The sequence below is a fragment of the Natrix helvetica genome, assembly GCF_964273705.1.
Source record: "Natrix helvetica genome assembly, chromosome: 13".
Classification (NCBI taxonomy): Eukaryota; Metazoa; Chordata; class Lepidosauria; order Squamata; family Natricidae; genus Natrix; species Natrix helvetica.
Genome location: NC_138557.1, coordinates 7,228,329 through 7,252,891, shown reverse-complemented (window position 1 = coordinate 7,252,891; position 24,563 = coordinate 7,228,329). Strand labels below are relative to the sequence as shown.

Below are 24,563 nucleotides of genomic sequence, written 5' to 3'. Positions count from 1 at the left end.
CTCGGAAGGATGGAAGGCTGAGTCAACCTTGAGCCGATGAGATTTGAACTGCCGAACTGAACTTTGCATCTTTTGGGGGGGGGGGGGGGGGAACAAAGTTATTTAAAACAAGAGACTTGGAAGGCAGGAAAAGTTCTCCTTCAGCTCTCACATGTTGCAAGGCTGCTAAAAACCGCTTGTCGGAAAAGCTGAGATAGCGTTAACGTCATCCCGTATTCCGCATGTTACACCTGCAACATGTTTAGCAAGTTAAGTTGCTATGCAACAGGCTGGAAGCTTCATTGTTCAGAAGCTGTTCCCTTGGAGAAAAAAAAGAAATGGGGGAAAAAGCTAAAAAAATAAATCTTTTGCAAATATATCTCTATCCATCTATCTATCTATCTATCTGTCTGTCTATCGTCTATCTATCTTTCTATCTACCTCCCTACCTACCTATCTACCTATCTATCATCTATCTATCTATCTATCTATCTATCTATCTATCATCTATCTATCTATCTATCTATCTATCTATCTATCTATCTATCATCTATCTATCTATCTATCTATCTATCTATCTATCTATCTACCTATCTACCTACCTACCTACCTATCTATCTATCTATCTATCTTTCTATCTATCTATCTATCTATCTATCTTTCTATCTACCTCCCTCCCTACCTACCTATCATCTATCTACCTATCTATCATCTATCTATCTATCTATCTATCTATCTATCTATCTATCTATCTATCTATCATCCATCTATCTATCATCTATCTATCTATCTATCATCTATCTATCTATCTATCTATCTATCTATCTATCTATCTATCTATCTATCTATCTATCTACCTATCTACCTATCTACCTATGCCATTAGATATATAGAAAGGTAAAGGCTCCCCTCCCATATATGTGCTAGTCGTTCCTGACTCTAGGGGGCAGTGCTCATCTCTGTTTCAAAGCCAAAGAGCCAGCGCTGTCCAAAGACGTCTCCGTGGTCATTTGGCTGGCATGACTAAACTCCGAAGGCGCACGAAACGCTGTTCTCTTCCCACTAAAGGTGGTCCCTGTTTTTCTACTTGCATTTTTTTACATGCTTTCAAACTGCTAGGTTGGCAGAAGCTGGGACAAGTCACGGGAGCTCACTCCATTATGCGGCACTAGGGATTCGAACCGCCAAGCTGCCGACCTTTCTGATCGACAAGCTAATAGGAGCCCTGGTGGCGCAGTGGTTACAATGCAGTATTGCAGTCTAACTCTGCCAACTGCCAGAGATTCGATCATGTCGAGGTCAAGGTTGACTCATTCTTCCATCCTTCCAAGGTGGGTCAAATGAGGACCCAGATTGTTGGGGGCAATAGGCTGACTCAGTAGACCACTTAGAGAGGGCTGGAAAGCACTGGAAAGTGGCATATAAATCTAAGCGCTATTGCTATTGCTCTTCCTTTTCTTCTTCCTTCCATGGTGCGCAGTGGTTAGTATGCAGTATTGCAGTCTAACTCTGCCAACTGTCAGAGGTTCGATCATGTCGGGCTCAAGATTCACTCATCCTTCCATCAAATGAGGACCCAGATTGTTGGGGGCAAGAGGCTGACTCTATAAACTGCCTAGAGAGGGCTATAAAGCACTGTGAAGTGGTATATAAGTCTAAGTGTTATTGCTGTTGATCTTCCTTTTCTCTCCCTCTCCTTCCTTCCTTCCTTCCATCCATCCATTTCATTCATTCATTTTCATTTATTCGATTTATAAACTGAATCCATGGTGTGTAGTGGTCAGAATGTAGTGTAATTTATAAATCCATGGTGTGTAGTGGTCAGAATGCAGTATTGCAGGCTAACTCTGCTGACTGCCAGCAGTTCGATCCTGACCGGCGACCTTGAGCATTTTATGGAGGGCACGTAGCAATTAGTTCTTATCCAAGCTAAGCTACTTTTGACACCAGATTGGATCCCAAAATCACTATCATAAACTTGAGAGTTTCACCAACTTCACTAAGGAGTGTAAGAAGGAGTACACTCGGAATTTGTGTCAACATCGCATTCCCTCCGCTGCTCATCAAAGTCGTCCAACTTTTTTTTCAAACGTCAGCCCAAAAAAAAAAAAAACCCCTGAATTAATCAAACAAAAGCTGCTGCTTCGAGAAACCCCTTCAAGCAAGTTATTGCGGCTCTCAAAGCAAACATCACCTCTTTTGCAAGGTCATGTAGAAACCAGGAGGAGGAAAGTTACTCATTTCAATGAACACCAGGGATTTGTAGCATTCGTGCGAGCAGGTTTTCTGGATTGTGTTTTTTTAAAACATTCACAACCCCCATGAGTTGTGGTTTTTTTTGTTAAGGCTAGGGATAGGGAAGTAAGTCATCTTCCCAGGTCTCTGCCAATCAAGTTTACTGCCCATCCACTTAAATGCCCAAAGCCACTAAGAAAAAAAAAAAGCCAATTGCTGGGTACAGCTATACAGAATCAGCAAAACCCAAAGGCAATGCTGCCCCCTCCTGGACAACCGGTGTTACTAAATCTTCCTTGGATCGGAAACCTTTCTCAGACGAGGACTTGGTTGCGTGGTGCCGCAAAAATTAGCGGTAGTCCTCGACTTACGGCCACAATTGAGCCCCATTTTTTTTTTTTTGCTAAGTGAAACATTTTGTCGAGTTTTGCCACCATTTTACGACCTTCCTTTACGTTAGTAACGTGGTTGTTAAGTGAAACTGACTTCCCCATTTGACTTTGTCGGAAGGTCGCAAAAGGGGATCACGTGACCCCGGGATACTGCAACCGTCATAAGTATGAGTCAGTTGCCAAAGCATCTAAATATTTAGATGCCAAGCATCTAAACAGACCATTAATGGTTACAGGAACTGGGCATGGCCAGTCTAGTGAAGAGAAGGACCAGGGGAGACATGAGAGCAGTCTTCCAATATTTGAGGGGCTGCCCCAGAGAGGAGGGGGTCAAGCTATTCTCCAAAGCACCCAAAGGCCAGACAAGGAATAATGGATGGAAACTGACCCAGGAGACATTCAACCTGGAAATAAGCAGGAATTTTCCGACAGTGAGAACAATCCAATGAAAGAACAGAAGTTGCCTTCGGAAAGTTGTGGGAGCTTCAATCACTGGAAGTTTTCAAGAAGAGACTAGACTGCCATCTGTCAGAAATAGTGTATGGTCTCCTGCTTGGGCAGGGAGGGTTGGACTAGATGTCCTAGAAGGTCCCTTCCAACTCTGGTATTCTATATTCAGTGGAACAGAAGTTTCCTTTGGAAGTTGTGGGAGCTTCAATCACTGGAAGCTTTCAAGGAGAGGCTGGAAGAAATGGTGTAGGGTCTTCTGCTTGGGCAGGGAGGGTTGGACTAGATGACCTACAAGGTCCCTTCCAACTCTGTTAATCTGAATCTAAGATGAGCAAAGGCTGGAGGCTAAAACATATGAAGAACAGTTGCAGGAACTGGGCCTGGCCAGTCTAGTGAAGAGAAGGACCAGGGGAGACATGAGAGCAGTCTTCCAATATTTGAGGGGCTGCCACAGAGAGGAGGAGAGTCAAGCTATTTTCCAAAGCCGAAGGCCAGAGAAGGAATAATGGATGGAGACTGAACAAAGAGAGATTCAACCTGGAAATAAGGAGGAATTTTCTGACAGTGAGAACAATCAACCCATGGAACAACTTGCCTCCAGAAGTTGTGAATGCTCCAACATTGGAAGCTTTCAAGAAGGGACTGGACTGCCATGTGTCAGAAATAGTGTGTGGTCTCCTGCTTGGGCGGGTGGTGGGTTGGATTAGATGACCTACAAGGTCCCTTCCATCTCGGTTAATCTGTATCTGTATTGATGACATGACCACATGAGGTTGCAAGTGTGAAAAATGGTCATAAGTCACTTTTTTCAGCGCCACTGTAACTTCATCAGTCACTAAACGAACTGTTGTTAAGTTACGACTACCTGTACTATGATGAGGTTTATAAAATAATCAGTCAAGTCGCATTCACACAGTTAGGAGTTCCATCTCCTAATACTAGAATAGCCTCGATTGAGCAGTTTGGTCCCTCCTTCAGTTCTGAAGTTAAATATTTGTGGTTTAGGCAAATACTTAAAAATATTTAGCAGCAACAATCCAACCGGTCAGTCCTAGAGGAGATCAACCCTGACTGCTCTTTAGAAGGCCAGATCCTGAAGAGGAAACTCAAAGACTTTGGCCGCCTCATGAGAAGGAAGGACTCCCTGGAGAAGATTAAGGCCTTTGAACTCTGGTGCTGGAGAAGACTTTTGCGAGTCCCTTGGACTGCAAGGCCATCCAACCGGTCAGTCCTAGAGGAGATCAACCCTGACTGCTCTTTAGAAGGCCAGATCCTGAAGAGGAAACTCAAAGACTTTGGCCACCTAATGAGAAGGAAGGACTCACTGGACAAAAGCCTAATGTTGGGAACGATGGAGGGCAAAAGAAGAAGGGGATGGCAGAGAATGAGGGGGCTGGATGGAGTCACCGAAGCAGTCGGCGTGAGCTTGAATGGACTCCAGACGATGGTAGAGGACAGGAAGTCCTGGAGGAACGTGGTCCATGGGGTTGTGATGGGTCTTCGCAACTCACAAAACAACCACAAAGCAGCAACAAGCAGTAAATAGAAAGCCTCAACAAACCTAGTGCTGAGGGTCTCCCCAGATGGCAACGTGTTTGGACCAAACTTTTTCCTAACGATCAAAAGGATTAAAAACAAAAGCAAGAAAAATTCAACCAAGTATGGTTGAAGAGCTACCTTACCCACAGTCATGGATTCTGGCATGCTATCCGAAGGCAGAAGTTCGGTTAATGCATTCTTGTGAACGGGAGAGCTGGTTTCTACCCTGCAAAAACAGAGAGGGAGATCGGCTAAGAAGAAAAGCGCAACCTAAAAACCGTGATGTCGAAACCTATGGCACGCATGCCCGAAGTGCCACGCGGAGCCATGTTGCCTGGCATGCCTGACGTCGCCGTTCCTGGCACGCATGCGCGCATGACGATCGGCTGGCGTGCATAGTGCTGGAAACCGGAAGACCCGGCTTTCAATTTTCTGGTGTGAGCATGCGTGCTGGCTGGTGGACTGCCGTGCGCGCATGCGCGGCAGTAACTGCAAGGCGCACCGGGAATCGGAAGTTCATTTTCTGACATGCGCATGGCCCCTGGGCAGCTCCTCTTCCTGGTTGTGGCCTAGATGAGCGTGTGAGCATACCCAAAGTGCTATGCGCACTAGAAGTGCTCCCTTTTGGGCACTCGCCATCCCTGACCTAAAACAATTAGAATAACTGAAGCAGGAGTCGCAAATAATTCGCTCCAGCTTCATCAAATCACCCCCTAGGAGCCTTGGCAGAGGGGAACTCTCCATTCCCATTAATATGGCCTTTGCTATCCAAGGAAGACTCCCATAGGCAACACGGACCACTACATCGTTCGAATCGAAACTCTGGCATCAAGACGTATGAATCTAAGATGGCCAAGCGGCTGAATTTTGATCATGTGACCTTGGGGATGCTGCAACGACGGTCCTAAGTGTGGAAATGTCGGGGGTTCCAAATAGCATCCAAAAGTAAATCGGAGTCCAAAGCAAAGTATTGCTCAAAGTTCCAACTGATTACGAGAGCCGTGTTGGCACATCTGGGAAAACCCGAATCTGAAAGCTTCCCGGTTTTCCCCACCCAGGTGAAAGTTCAAGATCTTGCCCCCAGACCCACCAGTCCATCCCATGGTCCAATCTCCCACTGCCATGCTGGCAGCTTCCACCCATCCAGTTCCGGTCAGGTGCAGAGGTGCAGACACAAAGGATGACCTTGGCTTTCTAGAAAGAATTTCGTTATGGCTACATAGCATCCAATTCCATACAATCCCCGCCCTCCCATTTTCCCACGATAGAAAATTCATAGCAGAATAATAGAAAGGGTAGCACGCCAAAGAATCCAAAAGAAAAGATGGCAGGAAAAACGAGTCCCATCTTTCAGTGCTGCTGTAACTCTGAACAGTCACTCAATGAAATGTTGCAAGTCCAGGGCAATCTGTAGCTTGGTGATTTTGCTGAACGTCCTTTTAATTGATTCTTTCAATACAACAGCAGAGTTGGAAGGGACCTTGGAGGTCTTCTAGTCCAACCCCCTGCCTAGGCAGGAAACCCTACACCGTTTCAGACAAATGGTTATCCAACATCTTCTTAAAGACTTCCAGTGTTGGGGCATCCACAACTTCTGGAGGCAACTTCTGTTCCACTGATTCATTGTTCTCACTGTCAGGAAATTTCTCCTCAGTTCTAAGTTGCTTCTCTCCTTGATTAGTTTCCACCCATTGCTTCTTGTTCTACACTCAGGTGCTTTGAAGAATAGTTTGACTCCCTCTTCTTTGTGGCAGCCCCTGAGATATTGGAAGACTGCTATCCTGTCTCCCCTAGTCCTTCTTTTCATCAAACTAGACGTACCCAGTTCCTGCAACCGTTCTTCCTATGTTTTAGTCTCCAGTCCCCTAATCATCTTTGTTGCTCTTCTCTGCACTCTTTCTAGAGTCTCAGCATCTTTTCTACATCGTGGCGACCAAAACTGAATGCAGTTACCTGTAGTGCAATTCAGCATTGCTCTCAGTCAATTCCACTGAAAAATCTGCATTTTCGGGTCCGTTGCCGTCCTCCAGATTTTCTAAAGTAGCCGATAGAAATATGCGTTAGTAAAAGAAGAACAAGGCATATCCTCCTCCTCTTCCCTTTTTTCAACTCTACACACAGACACGGAAGAAGGGCCAAGGGTGACAGGACAGCAGTATCAGGCCTGCAGTCATATTCCTTTTTTAGGATCTTTGGCCTGCCACACTCTCTATTATTCCACTGTGCTGTTTCATTAGTGTAGTAGTTGGGAGGGGGGAATAGAAAGGAGTAGAATTGTGGAATGTGTTGTTGTCATTCTTTTCTAGAAGCCCAAGGTCATCTTTTGTCTCCGAACCTCTGCACCTGACGGGAACCAGCTGGGTGGAGATGCCAGCGTGGCCGAAGAAGATTGGACCACGTGATGGATTGATGGGTGCGGGGATAAGATCATGAACTTTCAACTGGGTGGAATCCCAGGAAGCTTTTAGATTTGGGATTTCCACAGATGTGCCAACATGTCTGACTTATTAAATCGGAACTTTAAGGATAGTTTTGCCTTGGACTCTGATTTAATTCTGCATGATTTTTGGAACGCTGACATGCAGTCTTCCAATATCTCAGGGGCTGCCACAAAGAAGAGGCAGACCAGCTATCCTCATTGGGGGGGGGGGGGCTGCTGGGGGTTCGCACAGGTTCGGGCACTCCTCTAGCTAGGATTCTGCCCAGTTCGGCGAACCCCCAAATACCGCCTCTGGCTGGCCACGCCTACCCCGCCTTTCCCAGGAGTCTCCTTTGTAAACCCAGACAACGGCTGTTGATCCCAAAGATCATGGTTAAACAAACCACAGCTTAACGCTATTTGAAAACCTAGTTTTAAACTGTCAACTTGGTTATGTCTTCAAACCTCCTTTGGCTATCCTACTCCAAAGATAGATATATAGATGGATGGATGGATGGAGATATACAGTAGATAGATAGATACAATAGATAGATAGATAGATAGATAGATGATAGATGATAGATGATAGATGGATGGATGGATGGATGGATGGATGGATGGACAGAGAGAGATAGAGGGAGAGAAAAAGAAAGAGAGAGATAGAAAGAGCTAGAGAGAGAGAGAGAGAGAGAGAGAGAGAGAGAGAGAGAGAAAGAGACAGACAGACAGACAGACAGAGATAAAGATAGAGATAAATAGATAGATAGATGGATGGATGGATGGATGGATGGATGGATGGATGGATAGCTAGATAGATAGAGATAGAGAGGGAGAGAAAGAGACAGACAGACAGACCAACAGACAGACATAGAGAGATAAAGATAGAGATGATAGATAGATAGAGATGATAGATAGATAGATAGATAGATAGATAGATAGATAGATAGATAGATAGATAGATAGATAGATAGATAGATAGATAGATAGATAGATATAGAGGGAGAGAAAAAGAGAGAGAGAGATAGAAAGATAGATAGATAGATAGATAGATAGATAGATAGATAGATAGATAGAGATAGAGAGGGAGAGAAAGAGACAGACAGACCAACAGACAGACAGACATAGAGAGATAAAGATAGAGATGATAGATAGATAGATAGATAGATAGATAGATAGATAGATAGATAGATAGATAGATAGATAGATAGATAAATATAGAGGGAGAGAAAAAGAGAGAGAGAGATAGAAAGATAGATAGATAGATAGATAGATAGATAGATAGATAGATAGAGATAGAGAGGGAGAGAAAGAGAGAGGGAGGGAGAGAGAGAAACAGACAAACAGACAGACAGACAGACAGACAGTTTTTGATAACCAGGGATCAGCAAATTTGGTGCTAGGAAAATGGGAAATGAAAACAAACAGATACAAACTTTTCTTCCTACAGTTTTATAGCCTCGAGGCCTAACCTTCCTTGTATAAGCTCTAATGTCCTAAACACGAACTCTCCCCTCGACCAACTTGTCCTGGGCGTAATTGAATTTTATTATTGCTTTCTTTTCTTTTATGGCTGCTGCCTAATGGCTTTCCCTCTTCTCTATTAGATTTTTAAATAATTCATGTTCTAAATTGTCCGCTGCGTTGGAATTCCCCATAATGAATGGCGTGGGAAGGAAATAAAAGCATAATTTGTATAAAATGGCTAGCTGGCATAGAATTCTTTTCTTTTTTTAAAGTTCCTATGTTATGCAACTTGAGCAATGAAATGCTGGAATTTGACAGAAGTTAGCAACATAGTCGCTTAAAAAAGCCTATAAGTCAAGGATGAAATCCAGCAGGTTCTGACAGGTTCTGGAGAACTAGAAACAAAAATTTTGAGTAGTTCACAGAACTGGTAGTGTAAATTTTGAGTAGTTCAGAGAACCGGCAAATGCCACCTCTGGCTGGCCCCAGAGTAGGGTGGGAATGGAGATTTTGCAGCATCCTTCCCCTACCACGCTCACCAGGCCACACCCACCAAGCCATACCACGCCCACCAAGCCACGCCCACACCACTGCTATAAGTAGTCCTTGATTTACAACCACAATTGAGCTCAAAATTTCCATTGCTAAACAAGACGGCTGTTAAGTGAGTTTTGTCCCGTTTTACTACCTTTCTTTCCGCACTTGTTAAGCGGGCCACAGAAGGGATTGTCCTGACCGAGGCTTCCCAAAAGCCTGAAGCAAATTCCTGGTCCCGACAAAAACCTCTTTTATTAATTGACTGTGAATTCTGTTCATTCACATCCGGCAAAGTCTTTCAAGGGAGGATTTATAGTCACAGACCTTCTCTGGCTTGGAGAGCTGCCAGGCCCATATCTGCAGAACTTGGCAAGGAGTCTCGGAGAGTCCGAACCAATTAAGTGAAGTAATTGTCTCCTGCAAACTCCACTCCCCCTTCGCTCCTCTTTTATTCCCTCTGGGAGGGGCCATTCATCGTCCACCTGTGGCCTTACTCCCAAGTCGACCCCTGTTCTTTAGCTGTTCCCTTCGTCTGGCAACTCTGTGCATGAGCACACTGGGAACAGGCTCCAGCTGTTCCTCTGCCTCACTGATGTCTGACTCTGAAGGCAGCTGATAATTGGCATACGGTTCTGGCTCCCTCTCTGCCTCCGACACAGAGCCCTCATCAGAGCCTCCCCCAGACTCCAGGACTGGCCCATGTTCCTCCCCAACCCTCCTCACTGTCCGAACCTGCTGCCAGCTCCGCTGGCCACTGGGGGGCCACAACAGGGATTTAGTGCTATCAAACCTACTTACCAGTCTGGGAGAAAGAACCCACAGCGCTGACTGGGAATAATTCATCCGTGTCATCGTTCAGCATTTGTAGAGGCGTCCCCGTGCAAACCAGCGAATGGGACGACACCCCTTCGGCAGGTCTAGTTAATTATTTTAAGACAAACCCCCCCAAAAATAGTAAGTGATGGAAAAGGACACAATCAAACACAGATGGGTGTCCAACCTTGGCACTTTAAGACTTGTGGATTTCAACTCCCAGAATTCCCCAGGCTGGGGAATTCTGGGAGTTGAAGACCACAAGTCTTAAAAGTGGGCAAAGTTGGTCACTGCTGGTCAATCCACATAGTGGGCCTTTTTATGAAATGTAAAGTTCAAAAGACGGTCTAGATAACAACATTTAACCAATTCTACAAAGTTGTTGTCAGATTTCTAAGGCAAAACCTGGGAGGGAGAAAAAGGAGGCAGCTTCATGGATTTCTCGCGTAGATGGCAATGTACATGATACTCCATAGTAGTAACTGTGAGGGGGATCTTGGAGTCCCAGTGGACAACCATTTAAATAGGAGCCAGCCGTGTGCAGCAGCTGCCAAAAAAGCCAACACAGGTCTAGGCTGCATCAACAGAGGGATAGAATCAAGATCACGTGAAGTGTTAATACCACTTTATAAGGCCTTGGTAAGGCCACACTTGGAATCCTGCATTCAGTTTTGGTCGCCACGATGTAGAAAAGATGTTGAGACTCTAGAAAGAGTGCAGAGAAGAGCAACAAAGAGGATTAGGGGACTGGAGGCTAAAACATATGAAGAACGGTTGCAGGAACTGGGAATGTCTAGTGAAATGAAAAGAAGGACCAGGGGAAACATGATAGCAGTTTTCCAATATCTCAGGGGTTGCCCCAAAGAAGAGGGAGTCAAGCTATTCTCCAAGAAACTTGAAGGCAGGACAAGAAGCAATGGGTGGAAACTAATCAAGGAGAGAAGCAACTTAGAACTGAGGAGAAACTTCCTGACAGTGACAACAATTAATCAGTGGAACAGAAGTTGCCTCCAGAAGTTGTGAATGCCCCAACACTGGAAGTCTTTAAGAAGATGTTGGATAGCCATTTGTTTGAAACGGTATAGGGTTTCCTGCCTAGGCAGGGGGTTGGACTAGAAGACCTCCAAGGTCCCCTTCCAACCCTGCTATTGTATATCATATAACAGGGATGGCAAATCTTTTTGGGACCAAGTGCCCGAACCAGAACATGCATGCATGTATGTGCATATCCGTGCGCTGGAGTGCTGGAAGGCCAAAGACCAGGTGGCTGGTGCACGCATGCCTGTTTTTTGGCTGGTTTTGGCCATTTTTCTGGCTGTTTTTCATGCCGTTTTCAGGCTTTTAGCCTGAAAATGTCCCAAAAAACACCCTTAAAACGGGCCAAACACGGCCCAAAACAGGCCTGAATACAAGCCAAAAACAGCCTGTAAATGGCCCAAAAACAGCCTGAAAAATGATCCAAAATCAGCTCAAAAATGGCCTGAAAATGGCTTGAAAGCACCCCAAAAAATGGCATGGGTTTTTGGGCATTTTTCAGCCCATTTTCCAGTGCCCCAGTGCCTGCAAAGACCAGGTGGCTCGTGCACTCGCGCGCCGCAAAGCAGAAGAGCAGCTGGCGATGGCACGCATGCCCACAGAGAGGGCTCCTCGTGCCACTTCAAATCTCACCAGGCTCCAGGTTGACTCAGCCTTCCGTCCTTCCGAGGTCAGTAAAATGAGGACCCAAACTGTTGGGGGCAAGAGGCTGACTCTGTAAACCGCTAAAGAGAGGGCTGGAAAGCAATATTGCTTTTACTAAGTGCGTTTGCTATTTTGTGGGCGGCGGGGGGAGCTGCCCATCGTAAAGTGGGTCATTAAGCGAGGACTACCTGTATTTGGCCCAGACTCACTTTGTGAGCACCTGTGCGTCTTCCATCACACTGTGGTGCCTCAATGTTCTGGCCTGATTCTCCTCGTTTTCTTCGGCCTCTTCATCATCATCTATGCTTTTGACATCCAGTTTCAAGTAGCTGCAGTCCCCATTCAGGTACTCAGAACGATGCTTCTGGGACGTCCCATCCTGGTTGCCGGGCGGAAAATCTGCCTGTTCAGTTACCGAAGAAGCCGCCGAGGCTGAAAGTCTGTCGAAACCGTCTTCAGAGTCTTCTCCAGCCCCTGTCCTCCGGTAGGGGGTCCCCAAAAGTTGGCCCTCTTCGTCATCGAAGGAAATGATTTTTGTGATTTTCTTCTTTTTCTTCGCACGATCTTTCCGGCATTTTAAATCTGAAGGAAGGAAAGGAAAGACTTTTAACTCGGAGGGGTCCAACCTTGGCAACTTTTAAGACCTGTGGGGACTTCAACTCCCAGAATTCCCCAGCCAGCCATGCGGGGAATTGAATTCTGGGAGCGGAAGTCCACGGGAGTCTTAAAAAGCTCCCAAGGTTGGATACCCTAGCCTTGAGCCAAAGAGATGGCAAGGTAAAAGTCTGTTCTACTCTTTTCGGACTCTCGTTTTAAGCCACGTTGAAATCAGGTTTTGTTGGATGTCGAAACTGAGTTCATGGGGTTAACGTGTGGTTGAATGCTTTAATCACAGGGCAATAAACTATCCTTTTTTTGTCAGTTAAACTCAGGTAAATCTTGGTCTAGCAATTTCGTAGGAGCAGGATACTACAGCTGCATTCTCTCCTTCAACCTATGAAACTGGTTGGATCCCAATCTCTGATTTTTATTTGTGTGTATGTATTATATTTTTGCATATGTATGTATATGTATGTATAAGTATGTATATGTATGTATATGTATGTATGTGTGAATGTGTGTGTATGTGTATGTATATGTGTGTATGTATGAGTATGTATGTGTATGTGTATGTATGTGTATGTATATGTATGTGTGTATATGTGTGTATGTGTGTATATGTATGTATGTGTATGTATGTATATGTGTGTATATATATGTATGTATATGTATGTATATGTATGTATATGTATGTATATGTATGCATATGTATGTATATGTGTGTATGTATATGTATGTATTTGTATGTATATGTGTGTATGTCTGTGCATGTGTGTGTGTGTGTGTGTGTGTGTATGTGTATGTGTGTATGTGTGTTACGATCACATCACTGCAGAACTCTGCAACTAGCCATAAACATTAGCCGGTTGCCAAGTGTTGGTAATGCGGTCGTGGGACGGACGGATGGACGGACGGACGGGGGAGGGGGGGGGAAGTCTGTGCAGCGGTCAGAATTTCAGAACCCGGTCATAAGTAACTTTGGGGAGGGGAGGGGTCGTTCTAACTTTGAACAGTCACTAAGCAAGCGGTCCTTAAGCGAAGAGCACATACCACCGCTGACGCTCTTGGATAAAATAGGCAGCAGGTCAGCATCTTGATCGGATTTGATTAGCATGGCAACAGGGGATGAAGAGGTGATCTCCCGGAAGAGGGTGCTGACGCCTTGGGTGGATTCCTTCAGCAACGAGGTCACGTTCTGGGTCGATTCCTTGAGAAGGTCAGAGACGGAGGGGGGGCACTTGCTTGGTCCATTTAAATCCTTATTATCGATGTTGATTGCAAAAAGAATGGAGTTCAGCCCTTCGGATAAAGTAGAAACAAGGAAAAAAAACCAATATTTTAGGTCAGCCTAAATGGACTCGAATGGGACTACTCCGTACAAGAATGAAATCAATCAATATCTATCTGTCTATCTACAGTATCTATCCATCTTTCTATCTATCTATCTATCTATCTATCTATCTATCTATCTATCTATCCATCCATCTATCATCTATCTAGCTATCTACAGTATCTATCTATCCATCTACTGTATCTCTCTCTCTCTCTCTCTCTCTCTCTCTCTCTCTCTCATCTATCTATCTTACAGTATCTACCTCTCTTTCTCTATCTAGCTATTTATCTATCTATCTATCTATCTATCTATCTATCTATCTATCTATCTATCTATATCGATCTTACAGTATCTAACAGTATCTATCTCTCTATCTACAGTATCTATCTATCTATCTATCTATCTATCTATCTATCTATCATCTATCTACTTCTATCTTTTTCTATCTTCTTCTTCTATTTCTCTGTCTGTCTGTATGTATATGTGTGTGTTCCAGCATAACTCTGGAACGCCTCGAGCAATTTCAACCAAACTTGGCACACAGATGACTTACTCTCTGGAAACAAATACTGTGGGGGTAACACACCCCTAACACCCATCGGGATGTGAGTTCTGTTAAGATACAGCCTGTTGTGCCTTAAAATGGCTTCTACTCTACTGTCTTAAAATGGCTTCTACTGTGCAGCACAGTGCAGTTGCCATGGTAATGGCTTCACAGTACTCCACAAGGGGGCTCCCTCTGGTAAAGGGGAAAATCTAACATTAGAAATTACGCTTCATGGGGCAGAGGGAAACCATTTTTAACTAATTTAATTGTCGCCGAAATCAGGACTCAGAGCGAACTTGCTCTTGCCATCGCCTCTTCAGGAATTGCGGCGACGTTAATGGAAGGAGGGAGGACAACCCATTCCGCACTTACGTTGCCACTTGACATCGCCATTCCTGTCTAATACATAAATACCTGGGTAACGCCAGGTTATCAGCTAGTAAATACATAAAATAGAGTAACAGCTTGAATGATTTGCTTAAATCAAAGCTAGACAAGGAACGAACCCAGAAGCTTTTGAAGCTGCCGAGGACATTGGGCCACGCTTACCAGCTGCCATGGTGGGAATCATACTGGATTGTTCCTCATCCATCAAGAAGGACCAGTCTTCATAGAAGACACTGAAGACAAAAAGGCAGGGTTAAAAAAAAAAGTAGTAACAACTGTCAGTGGAAATTTTGCAGTGGATTTAGCAGTGGAAATTTTGGGCTCAACTGTCATAAGTCGAGGACTATGTAATAAGGTTGCAAGGGACCTTGGAGGATTTCTAATCTGAATCTTTGCTCCTGGCAGGAGATCCAATACAATTTCAGACAACTGGCTATCCGTTTTATTCATTAAACGTGAAACTCAGCCAACTGAACATTCAAAAACGCATCAAAAATACCCGCGACTGGTGCTAATGGTTGATACGGTTTGCTGCCAGCTTCCTAGGTATCAACCAAGGACCTTCTTAAGATGTATGATGTCCATTTATTATTATTATTGCTGTCATCTAGTTTGGTAATGAAACCTCTGCCAGAAAACCACCAAGCTCCGCCTCCTCCTCATCTTCGTCCCCCCCCCTGCAAATCCCACTCCCTTCTAGTGCTGATGATGCTACCTATTTGGGTAATGAAATGTCTGCTAGAAAATAGAGAACACCAAGGTCCCAACAGTCGTCCTCCTCCTCCTCCTCCTCCTCCTCCCCCTCCTCCTCCTGACCCCCTCCCCAACTCCACTCCCTTCTAACACTGATGATGTTACCTATTCGGGTAATGAAAGGTCTGCTAGAAAACATCTAAGCTCAGAGAACACGAAGGTCCCAACAGTCCTCCTCTTCCTCTTCCTCTTCCTCCTGCCCCCCCCCAACTCCACTCCGTTCTAACACTGATGATGTTACCTATTCGGGTAATGAAACGTCTGCTAGAAAACAACTAAGCTCAGAGAAATCCCACCGTTCAACCCCAGTTTTGATTATATTTATTGTTATCTGTATGGTTTTTAATTTGGTACCTGTACACTGCCCCGAGTCCCTTTGGGGAGAGGGGGCGGTCTAGAAATCAAATAAAATAAATAAAAATAAAGCTACAAACGTTCCCTTTTAACAAGAGCTCCCTAAAAATCCCCCTTTTTCAAAACCTTCCCCCATGAAGAAGGAGCATTTGGAAAACTTACCTAAGATGGTTTTTATCTGCAAGCAACATGTGCAAATATCTTTCCAGAGAATGTTCGTTCAGAGCACAACGGAGCCAAGCCCGGCCTCGCCCCGTATCCGTCGTGATATTCCTCAGAGAATAGAAACGTTGCAGCTCATGTTTATTAAGAACTTCTTTCACATAATACCAGAATATGGATTCTGGGGAGGAAAAATGTAGATTCGTAAGGAGGCTTGATGTCTGGCTACCCATCTCAATACCAAAACTCTGGGCAGCTAAGAGTGGACGGAGGCCACAGAACCCTCGATCAATCAATTTCTATATTCCTAATACTTATAGGTAAAGGCTCCCCCTGGCTAAAATGATGATTAAAAAAATATTGTGTGTGTGTGAGAGAGAGAGAGATAGAGAGAGAGACAGAGAGACAGACAAACAGACAATGTATAAGAGTGTGTGTGTGTGTGTGTGTGTGTGTGTGTGTGTGTGTGTGTAACTTTTATTCCTTTCGGGGCGTTTTTCTTTTCCTAATTTTATTAATCTTTTAACGTCTTTTTTGGGGGGGAAATGAAAGTTATTTAAAACAAGAGACTTGGAAGGCAGGAAAAGTTCTACTTCAGCTCTCACATGTTGCAAGGCTGCTAAAAACCGCTTGTCGGAAAAGCTGAGATAGCGTTAACGTCATCCCGTATTCCGCATGTTACACCTGCAACATGTTTAGCAAGTTAAGTTGCTATGCAACAGGCTGGAAGCTTCATTGTTCAGAAGCTGTTCCCTTGGAGAGAGAAAAAAAGAAATGGGGGGGGGGGGGAGCTAAAAAAATAAATCTTTTGCAAATATATCTATATCTCTATATCTATCTATCATCTATCTATCTATCTATCTATCTATCTATCTATCATCCATCTATCTGTCTGTCTACTTACCTACCTACCTACCTATCATCTACCTATCATCTATCTATCATCTATCTATCTATCTATCTATCTATCTATCTATCTATCTATCTATCTATCTATCTATCTATCATCTAATCTATCTAATCTATACCTTTAGATATATAGAAAGGTAAACGTTTCCCTTGCATATATTTGCTAGTTGTTCCTGACTCTAGGGGGCGGTGCTCATCTCCGTTTCAAAGCCAAAGAGCCAGCACTGTCCAAAGACGTATCCGTGGTCATGTGGCTGGCATGACTCAACGCCAAAGGCGCATGGAACACTGTTCCCTTCCCACCAAAGGTGGTTCCTATTTTACTACTTGCATTTTTTACGTGCTTTCGAACTGCTATGTTGGCAGAAGTTGAGACAAGTAACGGGAGTTCGCTCCGTTACGCGGCGCCAGGGATTCGAACCGCCAAACTGCCGACCTTTCTGATGGACAAGTTCAGCGTCTTAGCCACTGAGCCACTGTGTCCCAATACTTATACACTGCCACAGTTACAAATCTCAAACCATTAAAAAAAAAAGTTAAAGTTACTGACTGCAGCGCGCATAACCTATGCACAGCATTGGAAAAAAGAAAATACACCATCAGAGCTAGATATAATCAGAAAAGTGTTGGCCTGTGCAGAAGCAGATAGGCTCACTTTGGAACTTAAAAATAAAGGGGAATCAGAATATTTTGAGGTATGGAATAGATTTTATGATTGGTATAAGTTAAGATGACAAGACTGGAACAAATGTATATATTGTGATCAAACAGAAGGACAGACAATGTATTAAGTAAAATAACTGTTAATGGTTGAAACTAGCTGTACATAATGTGAATATATGCTCACCCCGACTCCGCGGCATTGCATTGTTTTAAATGTAAAAACAATAAATATATATATATATATATATATATATATATATATATATATATATATATATATATATATATATATATATATATATATATATATATATATATATATATATATATATATATATATATATATATATATATATATATATATATATATATATATATATATATATATAGTTTAAAATCATAATTCATCATCTTTTAATGACCCCATTGTGAAGTGGAGTCTGGGCAACTGAATGGAGCTGAGTGATTACTGGCCGGATGCCCTTCCTGTCACCAATGCGGAGTTGCTCTCACATAATAGCAGTAACATTTAAAATGGCCAACAGCCAATCGCATTAGGACAGTGTTTCTCAACCTTGAAGGTTTTAAGACGTGTGGAAGAATTTCCTAGCCAGCTACTCTATGATGTGTGGACTTCAACTCCCAGAATTCCCAGAAAAATCACACCTGGACTTCAACTCCCACAATTCATGCACGGAAGAAAGACCGCCAAAGCATTGTTAAGGAAGAGGCAAGCATGCTAAAAGGCTGCATTTACCCATTTCCGTTTTAGTGGAGAAACCGGTGACTTGCTTGATGGCGGCGGCGGTTAAAGCTAAACCCCGGGTCCTCTTTAAACCATGCTGAAGGACGGACTCGAACTGCGCACAGAGGCACGTAACTCTGAAAAACAAATTGAATGGAAAACTGGAGGGAAGCCGAGGCTGAGAGCTAATTTGCAACGGCAATAGGGGCGAACCGGCGCCTGCCGATGCCAAGGTGGTGCAGGGGTTCAAGCTTAGGGTGGGAAAACATCCCACGGGAGGCACAATAAAATACCGTATGAAACGGGCATCGTGGGCAGGATTAAGAGAATTTGGGAGAGAGGAGGGGGAAGAAGTACTTTTTTCAAAATGTCCTAAGGCTAGGGTGTCAAACTCAATTTCATTGAGAGCCGCACCAGGGCTGTGGTTGACCTCGGGGGAGGGGGGGTATGACTGGGTGGGCATAGCCAACTTGGTGAGCATAGCCAGTCGACGCCACTCCCCAACCGCTGGCATGTTTCCTCTTTGCATTAGCGTTCTGACCCAGACTTCCTTAAAAAGCGTGAATCTTGGTCCCGGCAGAACCTCTTTAATTTACACGGCTGTGAATTCCTTTCATTCACAGTCAGCCAGGCTTTAGCAAACAGTCTTTCCGAGGAATATTTATCAGCACGAACCTCATCTCGCTTGGAGAGCTGCCAGATAACTAGTTTCCAAATGCAGGGCAAGGCAAAACTTGGCACAGAGTCTCTTATAGTCACAAAGAGAACTTTCCACTCTTGAAATGACCGAAGGAACGAATTGTTTCCTGCAAAAGCCCCCTCCCCATTCGCTCCTCTTTTGTTTCCTCTGGGAGGGGCCAATCACCTCCAAGGTGTGGCTTTACTCCTAAGTTGACTCTGCTTTCTTAGTTGTTCTTGTCTTCTGGCAGCTGTGCGCATGCGCACACTGGGAACAGGCTCCAGCTGTTCCTCTGCCTCACTGCTGTCTAGCTCCCCTCTCTGCCTCCAACACAGACCCCTCATTTGAGCTTTCCTCAGCCTCCAGGACTGGCCCATGTTCCTCCCCAACCTCCTCACTGTCCGACTCTGTTGCCAGCTATGCCGGGCGCCGGTGGGCCCCAACACTGTAAGAGACAAATCCTGATTCCAACAACTTAGGAACTTTCCATGTTATTCAGTTGCCATGCACAGCAAAGAGTTCTACTAAAAACTAACATTTGCGTAATAACAATGATTTCATCCCTGCACATAAAATACTAGAGATGAGAAACACCAGTCTAGGATGAGAAAGGAAAGTCCCTTCTCTCTTTTGCTCATTTTTAGAAAGGGAAACATTCAAACCACGCATTCAGTGAAGATAATCAAGGGTAACTCCCGCTCCAGAGCTACAATCCTCTCTTCCTGAGAAAAAGAGTTGCATTAGTAGATTAAAGGGAATAGTAGTATGATTGATATTGTTATGCAACTAACGAAGAAATAAAGAAAGCATAATATATCGTTAATTGCAGGGGGGAAAAAAGAAATGCTCTCTATGTCAAAACGTAACTAGGAGATATATGTTGTTTATAGTAAAATAGACCAATAGAGAACTATGAAAGGATAATTTGGTGCAATTTTTGAGGGGCCAATTTGAAGATATAAAAAATGGAAAATAATGGAAGGAAATCATTTGGCTGAAAGTGGAGACCAAGTTATGATGTAAAATGGATTATGTACATGAGAGGACGTAACAGGGAAGATCCAGTCAACACTTTGTTTCTATAATATGTGTAAAGCTGTATTTAAAAAAATAAAAACTTTGGGGGGGAAATCCTCTCTTCCTAATTCTGTGTATAGATTTCTTATCAAGGGCTTAAAAGTTTTCTAAACACTGAATATGCACGGCAAGGCATAAGCCGCCTCCCCCCTGCAGCTTCATTTCATAATAGCCGTGATGTGAAAAGGAAACAGAAGAAGAAGAGAAACGAGACTTCAAAGCACAGTTGCTTTTCTGGAGAAACAGATGGGATGCAACCACACCATAAATAACAGGAATCCCCTAAAAATTATTGGTAAGCATTAGGTCCCTAACCCCAAAAACAGAGAAGAGAAACTGCGGGGTGTGAAAGCTTCTTACATCAACTTCCTCAAAGCTCAGTGGGAATTTGGGTCCCCATAGCCCCTGCCAGGGTGGATAAAATCGATTTTTAAAAAAATTAAAAACCGTATTTTTCGGAGTATAAGATGCGCCAAGATTTTGAAGAGGCAAATTTTTTTAACAAAAGTTTTTACACTCTGCAGACCTCCCAAAAACGGCCTGTTTTTTTTTTTAAATAAGGGCATGAATAGCCTTTAGGAGGCTTGCAGAGTGCTCCTGGGGGCTGGGGGTGGGAGGCAAGATTGAGCAAAAAAGGCTCATTTTTTGCTCATTTCTGCCCTCCCCAGCCCCCCGGAGCTCTTTGGAAGCCTCCTAAAGGCTATGCACGGCCATTTTGGTGAAGGGGCAAGGCTTCGGGAGGCAAAAAATGCTGTATTCAGTGTATAAGACGCACCCAGATTTTCAGCCTCTTTTTTTGAGGGCAAAAAGGTGCGTCTTATACTCCGAAAAATACGGTAAATAAAATCAGTTTTTTTAAAATTTAATTTGGATTTTTTTTTAATCAAAAATTTTAATAAACTGCTGTTGGAGTAAAAATCTATCTAATGATAGTTTTCTATTTAAGATTACATTCATAATTTAGTTTATTCAGCATGAAATGGAGCTTAGTTAGGTAGCGTGGGGCTGTCTATTCTGCAATAATGGGACTGTCAGTGAGTCAACAGCGGGACAGAGGAGGATCAGCTGTGGGACAGAGAGGATAGTTGCTCTTTAAAAATAATGATTTCCGAATTGATTTAAATTAAGCCTTTTTATTAGTGATTTCAATCATGATTCCAATCGTGATTTCAATCGACTTCATTTAAACCAAATCCACCCTGGCTCCCCGATAAGAATTTGCAAGGAGGTGCAGCGATATAATCCATTTTTTCTCTCTCTCTGCACACATAAGATAAATTCCCTGCTGTATAATATCTTTCAAGGGATTCCCATAATAATCCGCTTAATTGGTTCATGACTCTCCGAGACTCCTTGCCTAGTTTTGCAGATATCCGCCTGGCAGCTCTCCAAGCCAGATAAGGTCTGTGACTGTAAATCCTCCCTTGAAAGACTTTGCTGGATGTGAATGAGCAGAATTCATAGTCAATTAATCAAAGGGGTTTTTGTCAGGATAAGGAGTTTGCTTCATGCTCTCGGGAAGCTTCGGTCAGAACAAGTTTCTGCCAGAACAGGGAAGAAATCACATCCCCAACCAATACAAAATAAGGCACTGAAAAGCACAGGTGATCCTCCTCCATTGCGGAGGCTCTCAACCTCTCTTGGGACTTCATGCCCATCGCCTGCAGATGGAACTTCTCATTCAAAAATAAAAAAATAAACTCATGTGATTTCAAACTTACCTGCTATCCGAATCAGAAGCGATCTCTTTCCTCCCTCCAAATCGGATCTGGCACTGTAAGGCAATGTCTGTGCGTTAACAACAAAGCAGGCTGGGATTAACTTTCATGTACTTAACAGTTTGCACACATACAATTTTAAACACCAGAGTTCTTTTAAAAAAAATAAATAGATAAATAAACAAGAAGGAAAGAAAAGCGCGATACAAATACAAAACTGCAGAATTAGCAAGAGGGAAAAATGTAAGTTATATTGTATATAAAAATAATATGAAATATGATCAAATGTATAAAAAAGATGCATTGTATGGAATTAATAGAGATAGAAGATATGTAAAAGTGTGTGCGTGTGTGTGTGTGTGTGTGTGTGTGTGTGTGTGTAACATGTTTCCCCGAAAATAAGACAGAGTATTTTCTTTTGACCCCTGAAATAAGCGTTTGGCCTTATTTTCGGGGAAGTCTTATTATTTTTGAGGTGCAGGAGGCGGTGAGCGTGGTCACCTCATGGCTGATGCTGTGTTGCAATATTATGGGGGAGGGCTTATTTTCAGGGAAACAGAATACACACACACACACACAGATGCACAAAGCATATATGTATAGATAAAAGAAACATAATGGATATTTAAAAGATGTAGAAGTGTAGCAAAGACGATATAAATGAATATTAAATATAATAATAATAATAATAATAATAATAATAATAATAATAATAATAATAATAATGAACATAAGCCTGAAAAAGTCACCGAAAATCAGATGGTCAAGATCCTGTGGGATTTTCGTATACAAACAGACAAAATACTGGCGCATAACACATCAGACATCAAACTGGTTGAGAAAAATAAGGTTACAATCATAGACATCGCAATACCAGGTGATAGCAGGATCGACAAGAAGGAATATGAAAAAAATGCGAAATACCAGGACTTAAAAACTGAAATTCAACTATTATGGCACAAACCAGCAGTGGCAATTCCAGTGGTAATCGGCACACTGGGTGTTATTCCAAAAGCACTGGAATTACATTTAAAACAGTTAAAACGTGACAAAATCACCATCAGTCAAATGCAAAAAGCTGCACTGCTTGGATCCGCACGTATATTACGAAAATATGTTACGACGTCCTAGGCCCCTGGGTGGGGCCTGACTAGTAATTAATGCCAAACACCTTCACTGAAATCATAAATAAACAATTATTTTAAAAAAAGAAAGAAAGGAAAAGCGTGAGATGCTGCAAATTTTTTAAGTGAGAGAATTGGACAGAAGACACTTCCTCCCCTCCCCATATCATCGTAACTTCGAACAGGTGAACTTTCCACTTCTCACCTGTTTAACTGCATCCAGTAACCGCTCAAGTAAAAACTGTCTTCGGGCGGCACTGTTCTGCAGCCCTAAAATTCAAGAACACACGTGTCAGGATATATTAAATATTCTTCCCATTTCCATTTCTAGGGGAGAATGAATGAAACATGACTTTGCAAAACTGGTTTTTTTCCCTTTTCTCCTAAACCAGGGGTCAGCAACCTGCGGCCCTGGAGCCACCTGTGGCTCTTTCATCCCTCTGCTGCGGCTTCCTGTCGCCGATCGGCTCCGCAATTGATAGGGCTTTCGGTTAGGACAGGTAGAGGAAAAAAGATGCAGTGCTAGGAGGAGACTCTATGATAGGGGATAGACGGGAACTGGACTTCCCGTCAGCTCCAGAATTGAACCAGGGGGTCGGGGGAGGAGGGGGGTTCTGGTTAGGGCTTTTGTGGCTCTTTGAGTGTTTAAAGTTGATGACCCCTATCCTAAACGATCCCAGTTCCTCGGAAGCTAATTGAACAATTTCTACAAACACACACACACAGACGTAGGGAAGGAGGGAGGGAGAGACAGAGAGAGCGCCATAACACAACTAGAGTAAGCAAAAGTGAGAAGGTTAGTTGGCCCACTTGATATATTGCAGAAAGAAATGTTGTGCGTTTGCCATTTATTGAGAAATGCAGATTTCTAGCCCCCTAATCCACTTCTAATAACAGGCTTGGGTGCCCATTTTGGAACAGAGGCGAAAGGATTATCAAGAAGCAAAATGAAACATGGATAGTCTTGAATAAAACCTTCACAGCTCATATTATCCCGGAAGAAAATGCCAGCTGTCTAAAATCCAAAGCATTTTAAAGGATACTGCACGCTAATAAAGGTAAAGGTTCCCCCAGACATGTGTCCTAGTTGTTCCCGACTCTAGGGGGAGGTACTGAGCCACTGCGTCCCTTCATAAAGGATACTACATTCAATATTACTTTTCGTCCCCCGTTTTTTTTAAACGCAAGGCAGCATACTCCATGAGATCTGAGTGACCCCACGCAGGAGTTCTCACCCCAAAATCTCACATGTCCTTTTCTCAATTCTTATTCAGCAAAGAGCAGCCTTGGTTAAGTTAGACTAAAAGACATGATAGCATTGTTCCAATATCTCAGGGGTTGCCACAAAGAAGAGGGAGTCAAACTATTCTCCAAAGCACCTGAGGGTAGAACAAGAAGCAATGGGTGGAAACTAATCAAGGAGAGAAGCAACTTAGAACTGAGGAGAAATTTCCTGACAGTTATATTGTATATTGTTCAGTGGAACAGCTTGCCTCCAGAAGCTGTGAATGCCCCAACACTGGAAGTCTTTAAGAAGATGTTGGATAGCTATTTGTCTGAAACGGTATAGGGTTTCCTGCCTAGGCAGGGGGTTGGACTAGAAGACCTCCAAGGTCCCTTCCAACTCTACTATTGTATTGTATTAAAATCATCACCTTTAAAACCCTACGTGGCACAGCTTGTCTGTGGGATGCTATTCCCAAAGGACAATGACAGGTAGCCCTCAAAACTGAACTCTGCAGCAACTCAAATGTTAACTGCACTTATCCGGGCCGGGGGGTGGGGGGCGTAGTTGGAGGACCCCTGATTTAGTGCAATATAAGAAATGCTAATAATTTTTCTGCGGGCCGCCAGTTGGTGACCACTGGTCTATGGGAACGACAAAAAAAATTATACCCGGGCAAAAGGTATAGCAACTTCTTCACATTGAAGTGTCTCAGAATTAATCTACGGGGTTTTCAAGCAGAACGAGAAAGATTGCGAAGCAAAAACCTAATCAGCATT

At 43.4% G+C, this 24,563-nt stretch overlaps 1 protein-coding gene across 1 annotated transcript in view; it reads right to left on the bottom strand.

Moving 5' to 3' along the window:
* SNX29 (sorting nexin 29) overlaps positions 1 to 24,563 on the bottom strand; it is a 146,720-nt gene that overhangs the window by 117,065 nt on the left and 5,092 nt on the right. The window contains exons 2-11 of the mRNA XM_081965909.1: positions 22,765 to 22,829; positions 21,439 to 21,491; positions 17,974 to 18,098; positions 15,645 to 15,825; positions 14,538 to 14,608; positions 13,159 to 13,407; positions 11,718 to 12,090; positions 9,814 to 9,932; positions 6,549 to 6,630; positions 4,739 to 4,821 (exon numbers count right to left, since the gene is read on the bottom strand). Of these exons, the coding sequence (XP_081822035.1) occupies positions 4,739 to 4,821; positions 6,549 to 6,630; positions 9,814 to 9,932; positions 11,718 to 12,090; positions 13,159 to 13,407; positions 14,538 to 14,608; positions 15,645 to 15,825; positions 17,974 to 18,098; positions 21,439 to 21,491; positions 22,765 to 22,829 (1,401 nt within the window). The remainder of the gene's footprint in view (positions 1 to 4,738; positions 4,822 to 6,548; positions 6,631 to 9,813; positions 9,933 to 11,717; positions 12,091 to 13,158; positions 13,408 to 14,537; positions 14,609 to 15,644; positions 15,826 to 17,973; positions 18,099 to 21,438; positions 21,492 to 22,764; positions 22,830 to 24,563) is intronic.